The 13,143-nt window shown below is 30.9% G+C and overlaps 1 protein-coding gene across 1 annotated transcript in view; it reads left to right on the top strand.

Annotated features, from left to right (window-relative positions):
* LOC133330613 (protein Star) overlaps positions 1-7,955 on the top strand; it is a 31,168-nt gene extending 23,213 nt beyond the window's left edge. Inside the window, exons 2-4 of the mRNA XM_061539053.1 lie at positions 4,352-4,872; positions 4,945-5,115; positions 7,664-7,955. Coding sequence (XP_061395037.1) covers positions 4,352-4,872; positions 4,945-5,115; positions 7,664-7,915 — 944 coding nt within the window. The 3' untranslated portion in view covers positions 7,916-7,955. The remainder of the gene's footprint in view (positions 1-4,351; positions 4,873-4,944; positions 5,116-7,663) is intronic.
* The last annotated feature ends 5,188 nt before the right edge of the window (positions 7,956-13,143 follow it).

Raw genomic sequence — 13,143 nt, 5'->3', positions numbered from 1 at the left:
TTACCAAGCCTAGCTCAAGTCTGAAAATGGGACCTTTTGGTCCACTACAACCTATTATCATTACTAAGCCTAAATCACGCCCTAAGCTGGGACCAATTGGTACACTCCTATAAATCATAAATCTATAAATCAGGCGAAATGAATGTCCGATTTAAACCAAACTTTGTAAAACCTTTTATTTTTACCAAGAATAAAATAGATTGTCCTATATGGGACTAATTGGTCTGCTCCTTCTGCTACCTTCCTCACGAAGGGTAAAATTTTTCAATGTATATAAATTCAATATTAGGTGAAAGGATTCCGATGTCCGATTTCATCCAAACTTTGCAAAGCTATTATTTACCAAGACGTCGGACCTCTTCTTCTGGTAACTCCCTGACAAAGAGCCATTTTTTAAGTTGTAAATTAAATTTGAAGCCAATTGAATATCCGTTTTTATAAATATTATATTCGAAAGCTCTTTGATAAAAACATATACCTCATTTAAAGTGAATAATATAATCTCCACTAACTATAGGTTGAGGGTATATATGTAAATGTCGGCAACACCGACTGACACTTATTTACTTGTCGGTTTTTCCTATTCCACCTCTAGTCTACTGACAATTCTTAAAAAGTTCCTTGATTTCAGAGATAATAACTGACATAGCTCTCTGATCTGCCTTCTATTGCAGAAATTAGGCTTATTTTTTCCTAAAAATGTCAAGAGGTTGATTGGGCCTAGGTGATTGGATTTTAGGATCATAATTCGGCTGTTTCTTCAAGCTTTCTAGTTGTGTATATCCATTGTATTATTTTCGACGTTACACCCGATTTTTTTCCAATGGAATTCTAAGTCCAATTTTTCACGTGTAGCTGGCTGTTTTTGTCTCTCCTGGAAAATTGTACAAAACCTATTACATTTCAATTAACCTATTATGAGAATCTCCCTATTGTTTGAATACAATCCTCGAACTATACCTAATCTGTATCACCATCCAATAAGTTCAGCATGTCCAAAACTAACTCCCTTTAGTCTTTAACTCCAATTTAGTTGACTATATACAATTAATAAACTGGAATTCAGCACTGCTGATTTAAATTTCCATAAGAAAAAACATCTTTCAAGCCCTTTGAAATAATCACTTTCTTCATAATGGAATTGCTGCTGACTGACCCATAACATTTGCGGTAAACGTGTTGAAAATTTGGTCACTATTAACACCTTTCTCTATTAACCGTTTATAAACAATTATTTTTTGCAATTTGGCATTATTTTCCCTCCCAGTTTTCTTCAGCAAAATAAAAAATTAACAATTTTAAATTTTCTTGTTTTCGTTTATTTTCACTTGAATTCCGTTTAATGGTTATGGGGTTTTCTTGTTACAATTTTTTTGTAGTTGAGGTTTCGAAGTGTTTTTGGTCAAGCAAGAGCGGCGACAAGACAGTTACAAGGTTGTTAACTCATTTTTTTGTTTTTTTTTTTCAAATAGCAAAAAGTTTAAATAATAAAAAAAAACGAACTGGCTATTTTTGTTGTTATTTTCTTTCACCTTTTGAAACTATTACACTGTATGATGACCCAAAAAGCAACAAAAAAAGAAAACTGATAGAACCAACAAAAAAAGAAAATCCCCTTGACAACACCAATACACACACTCACGGTGGGGCCAAGGTTGTTTAGGTTCGTTTTTTATTTCTCACCGGCCTCCAGCCAACAAACAAATGTGTGTCCTTAGGATAAAGCCATATAGAAGGCCTACTACCAGTTTTTTCATTTCAAAACATTTGTTAAATTACCTAACATTTACAGCAAAAATGTACCACCTACTCACCACCATATTAGTAGTACAGCTACTAATGGGGGAAATGGTATTATTTATAGCCTCTTATCAGGTGATGATTTAGCTTTGATACATTTATAAACTTTTTCCTTTTGCGGCCTTTTTGCATATAAATGAAACAACATATGTTATGGAGTTGGCATTATTTTTTTGGTTATTTTTTTCTTCTATTAATTTATTTCGTTTATCTGATTTTTTGATTTATATTCTTCTCGATCACCCTTACAAATAGTTTTTTTATATGGTTATTTTTAACTGTAACCCTCATCATCTATCCATCCACCGCCCGGCCATGGTTAATTGGTTTGGGAATTTATGTCTTGCACTTGTGGCTTTTTTACAAATAGTTTCATTATGAGGCCGGCAAACTATTTTTTTATGATTACAGCTGGAGCTTTATTGTTGTTACTTTATTTCATCGTTTGTGGTGTCGGTGGCTTCCAATCTCATATCGGACTTATTACTGGGTGATTATGTTATGTCAAAACACACCTTAAAATTTTGAAGGTTTTTTTTTTTTTGGTTTTTGGCACTTGCTTGGCATTGTTATTGCTAGTTTTTTGTTTCATATCTCATTTCTTCCCACCGCCACCACCTGAGCTTCAAAACTATAACAGATAATAATGATAATAATTAGCTAAAAAAATATTTGTTTTTGTTGTTTTTTTTCTTCTTCTTTTTCAAATTGTTATTACTTTTTATTTCGAATTGTGTTTTGGTGAATAGTATAATTATATACATAGTAGGGAAAAAAGATGCCCCCTACTTCCCCATGGTATCAGAGGAAGTTTACTATTAACTCAACACTTTTGAAAATATTTAAATTATGCATTTTGTTCTAGCTGAATTGTGTCTTCTTTATAGCTTTCTCAATTTAAAACACGTATAGCCCACATTTAAGAAAAAAGTTTCAATTCAGCTTACTGAATTACATATTTTTTAGTAAAACTTCAAAAATCCAATCCTGCTCAATTGAATTTTAACTAAGAGTGATTTAAAATCAATTGAATGTTTTTTATATCATGTAAATACTTCTATTTGACAATTCTTTACTGAATAAATCAATTTTTTTTAAATTCATTGAAACAAAAATTATATTTTTTATCTAAATCTTTATTCAGTTCAGCAGAAATAATCCCATACAGCAATAAAGAAAAATATTATAATACAGAAATTGTACCAAAATGTCAACTCAGCTTAGTATTAGATATTTTTCCTAGCTGAATTGTATTTTCTTTATTGCTTTCTCAATTTAAACGATGTAATGCCAACTTGTAAGGAAAATGTTTCAATTCAGCTCAAATGAATTCCAACAAAGAGTAATTTCAAATCTTCTGAACTGAGGGAATATTTTTAATATTTTTACTTGAAACAATAGAATAAAATTTAAATAATTCAGCTCTTCTGAGTATATAATTCTCCAAAAACATTAAATTCTGGTTCATAGAATTCTGTATAAGTTTTAAAAATGTAATAATCCTAAAAATGACAAATTCAGCCTAGCTGAATTGAATATTTGCCAAGTAACACTTATATTAACTGGGCACAATATGTTGAATAATATTATGTCCAATATTCCATATTCAGCCCATCTGAATTATGTTAACCCCTAAAAATGCTAAATTCAGCCCTGCTGAATACATTTCTCCTTTATAATTCTAAAAATGCTAAACTCAGCCCTGCTAAATTTTGATATTTGTCTTTAAATACATAGTTTTTCCAAATTAAAAAATACATTTCCCCCCTTTATAATCCTAAAAATGTCAAATTCAGCCCAGCTGAATTGAATATTTGCCAAGAAAAAATTTTATTAACTGAGCAGAATGTAATATTATCCCAAAAATCTCATATTCAGCCCAGCTGAATTATGTTAATTCTGGACAAAAATTCTATACATTTGATATTATTTTTAAAATAGAAAATGCGTTTCTTCTCTCCACAAATTAAAGAAAAACATATCCCCCTTTAAGAGAGAAATTACAAAAACTATTTTATTAACCCAATCTCTAGTAGAAAAAGTTCACTTCAGTTCAGACCAATCATGTTGTGGTGGTTATGTTTATAATTAAACAAATGCAAAACAACGAGCAAGCAACACAGGCCATCACCATATAAACATCTTTTCAGACGGATTTCATCTTTAGAGCTTCGTCGTTATTTTGTAAATAAAACTGACCAGCGAAGCATGACCAACAGGCCGAACATAACAACAAGACCACCCGACCATCAGACGCAAAACAAAAGATCTAACTCTCCCTCCCTCATAAACAAACATCTTACAAGTTGGTAGTCATAATGTTATTACCACCTTAGTAAAACCCACCAACCCCTTCTCACCTCTCTTACCAATTTCTAAAACGAAGTTGATTTACCTACATACATCATGTGATGATTGCGATCCGCCAACATCATCATGATGGAATCAAACTCAATATTGTAATTTCGTTTCTTTCATTGTTGTTTGTCGATTTAATTAAAACTTGCATTGCATTTTATTTATTTGTTGGTTTCTTATTTTTTCGTTACAGAAATTCGCCATCAACAATTTCGCCTGAATATGTCGCGTGATTATGAATTCTATGGCGTGGCTCAAGACGATCCTCAACTTATAGCATTCCTGCGTGAAATCCATATGCGCAAATATTCAATGCACTTTTTGAAAACACGAACGGATGGCGGCGGCGTTGAAACTTCACCATCATCGCCCTCCACCCTGGGGCCGGGTAATGGCGGTACACCGGGCGGTGGCCTAATCGGTGTCCAACCACATTTCAATTTCAGTGCCCATCCCAATGAATTAACACCAAAAATGGCCTATTATGTGGCCAATTTACTGCAGGGTAAAACAAATGGTGCCGTCATACAATCCCTAACCGGTTCCTTGGGTCATCTAATGACAGCACCCTGGCTGTCGGATACATTAAATTGGGCCGGTATTATTGTGGAACCAGAGCCACGGCGGTTTTTTACATTGCGTAAACAGAATGGGTTGAGGCCACGTGTACAAGTCGTACATGCGTGTGTTTCACCAAATCCTTATCCCAAAGAGGTAATATTCCTTTTAAAAATTATGATATATATGGATTTGTTAACTAATTATTTTATTTTTTCGGTTTTTTAGATTACTGTACACAACGAAGAGTCTGAAGTGCGAATTAATAGTCTGCTTGACGAGGAGACGACATGGTTCAATTCGCGTGTCAAATGTTTTCCGCTTTATACAATCATGCTAGCTTCAAATCGTGTTGAATACGATCTTCTTAGCTTGGGCGTGCATGGTCATGAGTTGGAGGTAAGTGTTTGTTGTTGTAAAATACCCAAAAATTCAAAAAAAAAGTAGAAAATTTAGATTTGGTTGCCACGACTTTTGTGTGCCCTATAATGTGTGAAAAGCGAGTATAATTCAGTGTATATACTAAAGCATACTTTTAGGCGTTGTGTTTGTAGACTGTAGTAATTAAGGAAATATCCCTTTGGAGATGTATTTACAGAAATTTCTTTCAAAGAAATCTTATTTAAAGAGGGACTTCTCAAGAGATATGTTCGGTACAGGGTTATCTCGGTATCCAAGACCTACATATTGCCAATAAACGTTATTTTTTCCATAGAAAACTGTATGAATCTTCCATTTACTGAGTATAAATATAAGTGACCTTCTTATAGCACTGTAAAAGGCTTTCGATTCACAGACGATTTTACAACTTTAAAATACCTACAGAAATTTAGTGTATGTAGATATATTTTAGCCTAGATCAAGTTCGAAGATGGGACCCATTGGTCCTCTCCTTCTGGTACCTCCCACACAAAGGGTTAACATTTTCAATATCTATAAATCCAATATCAGGCGAATGGAATTTCCGATTTAAACCAAAGTTTGCAAAACTTATTATCGTTACCAAGCATAGACCAAGTCCGAAGGTGGAACCCATTAGTCCACTACTTCCGGGGTTAATATTTTATAAATTTGTAAATTTTATTCGAAGAGAATTGAATAATCGAATTAAAATATTTAAAATATACCTTACTTAGGCTAAAGGTATAAATCTGTCGGTACCCCAACCCTACACAACTATGTTGTCAGGGTATTATAGCTTTGTACAGCCCGAAAAGTTTGTAACGCCGCGAAATCTTGGTCCTATACTCACCTTTAAGTATACCGATCGTCATATCTCGACTAGCTGAGTCGATATAGACATGTGTGTCCGTCCGTCTGTCCATTATAATTAGTAAATACGATATAGGCCACAGTTATGGACCAGTCATCACGAATTTTTTCAGGCTCGGAATAAAAATCCGCAGAAAGTTCGAGTTCCGTGGTAGTTGTGTAGGTTATCATATGGTCGGCCCCGTCCGCCTTTACTGCTTGTTTATTTGATGTTTCGGCGCTTGAAAATGATAAACTTTCTTATTTACGAATTTATTGTAATACCGAGCATTAGATCTTCAACAGAAATGAAGGAATTCAAGGAAGAGTTGAAAAGTTATATGACCGTAACCAATTCCTAATCAAAATGATCGGTGATTGACCTGTTTATTGTTATTTATAAAAGTAGAACATTGATATTTCCTACTGGAAAGATATCGATATCCACTTGTGTTGAGTTATATTGATTGGAAAATCATTTACGTTTTTTATACCCTACACCACTATGTTGTCAGGGTATTATAGCTTTGTGCAGCCCCAAATGTTTGTAACGCCGCGAATTTTTGCATGGAGAAGGGGATCGGGCCAGAGAATAAGCATGCATGTTTTGATAAAGATAGGTCAATATTTAGCGGGTCAAATGGACCCTGACTTTTGTGTGAAAAATGACAAAATTTGTATTCTATGGCATATATATTTACTCCTGGAGGATGTCGACCCCAGGAGTTGATAGCATATCCAAGAGGAGTGGTTGACCTTTAAATTGATACCAAATATAGTGATGTATCTACTCAGATGTGGGAGTTACAGTCAAATATTTACAAGTGCTTACGTATTCAGATATTATTTAGTAACCCATTACCACATTAGAGGGAGAAATATCGCGCTGATGGCTTTGAAATTTTTCATGAAGTTCCAATTATAGTCAAGAACAACGCCTACAAGTTTCGGTGATGATCAGATTAAAATTTTGGGATGAAATGGACGGAAAACATATTTTTTGTGTGTTTTCAAGTAGAGTATAATCCGAAAATCACAACACAACCCACCGTGAAGGTAATCTGGACAAGTAATTAGAAGGACTGTATTGTATATTCGAAAAAAAGTAAGAAAGAGATGTTGTTAACCTCTAATCGGACAAGAGGGGGCAAATATCACGAAATATTACTCAGACTCGGAATAAACATCCTCAGAAAGTTAGAGTTCGTGTTAGTTGTGTAGGGTATCGTATAGTCGGCCCCGTCCGACTATACTGCTCCGCTCACTGGTTTAATTCTGTCCTTCGGCAGTTCTTCATATTTCCTCCTAAAACATTTTAAAATATCTATCAAAAACATTTTATATACTTCTCTTGGAGTCAATTATCCTATGTATTTTAAAATTCACAAACCTGATGACATTTCAATATTGCTTACCATAGCACATTTATTGGGATACTTGCTCTAAAAACATATTTGAAATTATTTTGGTGGTGTTAATTGGCAGTGGTTGATTGCATGCTGCTGCTACAACTGCTGTTGCTACCTTGCACTTAAGCAACTTAAACTACTACTCCACCTTCTATTTAGTTTTTTGAGTAGCACACAAAAAATGAAAGTGATTTTTTAATTAGGTTGTTTTTTTCTGTTTGTATCAAAAAATCATTAACACAACTCATGACTAACGTGTCGATTTTTCTTTGTTTCTCTTTTTACAGATCTTACAAACATTACCTTTTGACAAAATAAAAATTGAAATTATTTCAATACATTTATTAGAAAATCAAGAGGATGTTAGCAGTTATGTTCAAACATTAACCAAGTTCCTACAGCGGAAAGGCTATAAATTGCAAAAGAAATTTGGACGCAATTATTTCTATCAACGCCTCCCAACATCATCATCTGCACAATTGGGTGCAACATCACCAACACGAACCCGAAAAAAAGATATACTACTGAAGACGCCTTAAAAGCCTTTATATAATTAATTACTGTGTTTAGTTTTTTCAAACAAAAATTTGAAAAAAATGGAAAAAAATTAAAAAAGTGATATATAATTATTATATATCATTATTATTATTATGATAGGTACACAACAAAAAACACCCATACAAATATAATTATTATTATTAATAATAATATTCAAATAACAACAATGTTTAATTTTGTAAGTTAAAATGCCTAAATGAAGATGTCAAGAAAGAAAGGAAAAAAAGTAATAGGAAAAAACCAAAATCTATTAACAAGAAGAAAGAAAAAAGAAAAGAAATCATGTTGAAATGTGTTAAATTATTATAAATAGATATATATGCAACAAAATTTATGTTTTTTTATGGAATACAAATAATTGAAATCCATTCATGATGATGATTCCATATTTAATTACGTTCACACAAAACAGCATTAAGAGAAATAAAGGGAAAATGATTATAAGGGATTGATTTTGTAAATTATAAAAATCTAAAATTTTCTTATAGTGGTTTCCCCTTCATCTTCAAAATAAGAAAATAGATCAACTAAATGTTTAATGTTCTATACGAATGGATATTAGTAAATAATAAAAAATACTATATATTTAAAAAACAAATAACAAAAAGAACACAAAACCAGCCTTTATTGTATAAATTGATTGTAATATTTACTTTAAATCCATATATTAATTATATATAATTATTATTAATTAATTAATTTAACTATTTTATTTTTTATAAACATAAAATAGTTGACTTTAGTTTAGCATATTTAATTATTTATATAATTAATTAATTATAAAACAAAAACTAAAAAAGAAAACATAACAACAACAACATGAAACAACGATGCTTTATAGTTATTATCTATATAACTTTATACATACATACACATTGAAAAATATACATATATATCTATATAGTTTATATATAAATATAATTGAAACGTAATATGTATTTTTTTCATTTCATTTATAAAATTTAAATTATTGAATTTAGTTTTTTTCATTATTATTATTATTTTTCTTTCCTTTTTTGTCACACAACCAATTAGACTTGTCTCCTCCTCCTCTATCTATAATTATATATATATATATATATATATAGGATATTAGTTATAAATCAATATGGAAATATTTGTAATCACCTGTCTCCTTCCTCCTAGTTTTCATTTCGTTGTAAAAGTGTGTCTTTCGTTCTGTTTTATTTTTCTTTTCACTCTGTCACCAAGAAAGTCTGTCCTGTATGTCCCGCAAAAGTAAAAATCTTAATGTTTAAAAAAAAAAAATCCCTATGTTTGTAGCTATGATGGTGTGTGATAGGGTGTCACAATATAATGAATGTATTAAAATTGGCATGTTGAAAAAAATCGTCCCATTTGTATAGAAAAAAATATTAAATTATATTTTTTGAAAAGGAAATGAAGCGATAAAATCTGTCGAAGAAAAACTTTTCCCATCCAAAATTTAGCTAATGTGGGATTGAAAAGAAAAAATGTATTTCATAGAAAATTAAAGAAAAACTTTTCACCCCAAAAAATTTCGCCTGAAATTCTCTTCCAAATATCATTCAATTAATATTTGTATGAGAGATAAAGAAAAACCCAGGCAGAAAAATTCAAAAGTCCAATATTTGTTCTATGAAATCTTTTTAATTCTTAACTCATGCTAAATAATCGGATTTACATTGAATTTTTTTTGGAACAAATATACCAAGTGGTCGTTGAATATTTCAGTCGTTACAGGACTCAAAAAATCAAATTTTATAATTTAGGCATAAGGGATGACTGAAATAAATCTTCAAAATAAATTTGACCATCAAAATATTATTTGAGATTATGAAATTATAAATTTTCTTCAATATTTTTACTTTTTCGAAAAAGTCAATTTTTTTTTGAACAAATGTACGAAGTGGTCTTTAAATATTTCTGTCTTTACTGGACTCAAAAAATTCAATTTTTATAAATTCAGGTATAAGGTATGTCTGAAATAAATTTAAAAAAAAAATTATAAATGTTTTTCTAAAAAAGTCCATTTATTTCATAGAGATATAGAAACCAAAAACAATATTTTTATTTCGAACCTTGAATTGTTTGTCTTTGAAATCCGAAATTCTTTAAAAAAAGATATTGGTATCATATAAAACAAATTCCATTTTAAAACCGAAATTTGTTTCCACTGCAAAGTTAATTCAACATCAGACACTTTCAAAGTTTAAAATTTTCAAAAAATTTTCAACATTCATTTATTGAGCTACCCTATAAACACTCCCCAAATATTACCAAAATATACACTTTGAAAATCTCCCAAAAAGAACACAAAAACTAAATATTTTTAATGTTATATACAAATGAAAAAAATAATATAACAAACTCTAGCACTGATATCTTTACTAATTAACAACAAAATTAAATAAAGAACAAAACCTTAAAATAACCACTATCCTATATTCCAAACAAACAAAAAATCTAAAACTTTAAAAAAAATTGTATTTCTTCCCCCGTTCTTTCAAAAACAAAATTCTTCTTAAAGAAAATTTCTTGTATTTTTTCTTAAATTAATTGTCTTCATTTTTGTTTGTTATTCGAACATTTTTTTCTACGACAAGTGTCTTCTTCCCAAACCCAACCCAATTTAAATTTAAAATTATTATGTAAATGTATTTTTTCTCTCTAAGCTTCTTGTTTTCGTGTTTAAGACGCGAGAGTAGTTCCAATTCATTACCACATAGTTGTACTAAACAAATGTTTATTCTTCCTCTCTTTTTTTTTGTATTTTCATGTCTTGCTTTAATATATAATTATTACACATTTTTTAGGGGTTTCCAACAAATTTCAATTTATTTCTAATATAGAAAAACAAACAAAATTTTGCTATTCCTAAATACATATTTTTTAATTTGTAGAAAATAACCAGGAATATATCTTTTTTAAAAAGAACCATTGTAGTTGTACTTTTCAAATGACTTCCTACCTTTAAAAATTACAAAAAACTAAAAGAAAACGAAAAACAAAATATACATATAAATATTTTCAAACAATTTCAAAAAAAAACTTGTTTATTATTTATTTTGGGGGAGAACAAATGGAGAAATGGATTAAAAAAGAAAAATGTATTTCATTGAAAACAAAATTATAATTGAAAAAAGTATTTGTAATATAATCCTAGTTGTGTATTCATATTTTAAATTTGTCTTGGCACACATAGAATCAGCGACACTAAATGTGCATATAATCGTTTAAATTATCCAAATACCACACTTCGTTCAAAAATTATTTCTATTTAAAAACTAACTTGATTTTTCTTATCAATCTTGCCATTTTGAGACGGCAGGACCAGCTATTGATGCGGATTTACAAATGTACGTGCGTCCGTTTGTGTATCTGTCTGGTATGCACCATAACTCTGGAAGTATCGACTATACTGCATCGTTTACATTTAACCAAAAAATTAGTCCTTATTTAAAATATCTGGGAACTTTTCACATAATTCTAATTTACTTCTATATAACATAAGCTTATAAAATTATTTTCAATATGGAATAAAACTTTAGAATTCCCCCCAACCATGTGGGTGCAAAATTTATCGAAATCGGTTAAGTAGTCGCTGAGTTCTTTGCATTTGAACTCAACCATGTTCCGAAATATAGCTACCACTCGCTGCTGGGCGCCTATTACCTGAAAATAAAAAAATCGTACAAAAGTCTGTCTTTTAAAAATGGCTTTTTTGAAAGTAAATTTGCCGCTTTTAAAAAATCCATTTTTAGGTGATTTTTCATTTTCAGGTAATAGGCGCCCAGCACCGAGTAGTAGGTATATTTCGGATCATGGTTGAGTTCAAATGCAAATAACTCGGCGACTACTTAACCGATTTTCAAAAAATTTGCACATATGGTTGGGGGGAATTCTAAAGCTTTATTCCATATTGAAAATAATTATATATGCTTATGTTATATAAGAGAAAAATAGCATTTTGTCAAAGTTCCAAAATATTTAAAATTTCGACTATTTTTTTTTTTTTTTTGTTAAATATAGACTAGGGGACTAGCTCACTTGGATAGCCTGTTCTATACCCCACACATATAATAGGTCACTTGGAAAGTGGAAATCGATGACAGAAAGGGACATACATTTTATAGATGACAGCCAGTTAAAATTCATGATTGTCCTCTAAAAAGGACGTATGGCCACCTTATCTATTAGAACCTGCAATGTCAAATTACAATTTGTCGTTTGGAATATGTGGCTAAAATAACGAAACATAGACCTGTAATGATCAGTTCCTGCAAATTATAGACTTTTTCGGTTGAAAAATACAGTAACAAATCTCAAAATACCTAAAAATTGGACGGCACTTTATATGGGTGGGCCTATAATGATTAGTTTTTGCACAGATATATGCCAGCCTCCTAAAAATGCAAAATTACTGTGTATCGGCTGGAAAATGCTACAAAAGCCTTAAAATACTGACAATTGGGCGGACTTTTTTTGGGAGCTACGACAAAACCTTGACCCATATATCTCACTTGCAATGCCAAAAATCCTACCAATAGCAGTACAAAATTTCAAATCTGGTTCCTTAACATTGAGAGCTCTATCGTGGCAAGCGGGCGGACGGACGCATAGGCAGGCGGACATGTCTAAATCGACATAGAATTTTATTCTAAAAAAGAACATGCATATATACTTTATGGGGTCTTAGGATTATTTCTAGGTTCAAACATATTGAGGACCAAATATTACAGAAGGACATCTGAAATATATTATTATTATTTCATAAATTGTATTGATATTTTATAACGTCTTATGACGTCACGTACCCTTATTTTTGCTCAAAAACAAATAAAATTCCTTCATTCTAAACTTCAGTTTTTACAACTAGTTAATTTTGTTAATTATTAATTTTATAAATGTTTTAATATCTATACACAAATTCTCTCCTAACATATAGTGAAAGTTGCATGCCAATACATGCATTCATTACTGAGATATAGCCATTTGAAGTTGATGTTGTGTCAAAATATAGCTGCTGGCGATTCTATCTACCAAGAGGTGATATTTTATCCTTCAAAGCATGTAATATTAAATTACAACCACCTTGATAGGAAAATCAGTGAATGGGACCAGCATTTTACCAATTGAAATGATGTCAAATTGCTAAACTTGTACCACAACATGTTTTCTTTATTTCCTACAAATTTCCTTAATAGCCCTATTTTTTCTCAAAATG

This window comes from Musca vetustissima, unplaced genomic scaffold (assembly GCF_032173495.1).
Source record: "Musca vetustissima isolate MV318-11 ecotype Yass unplaced genomic scaffold, APGP_CSIRO_Mvet_v1 utg29509, whole genome shotgun sequence".
Classification (NCBI taxonomy): domain Eukaryota; kingdom Metazoa; phylum Arthropoda; class Insecta; order Diptera; family Muscidae; genus Musca; species Musca vetustissima.
Note: the sequence above shows the minus strand (reverse complement) of the source record. Positions and strands in the feature narration are given on the sequence as shown.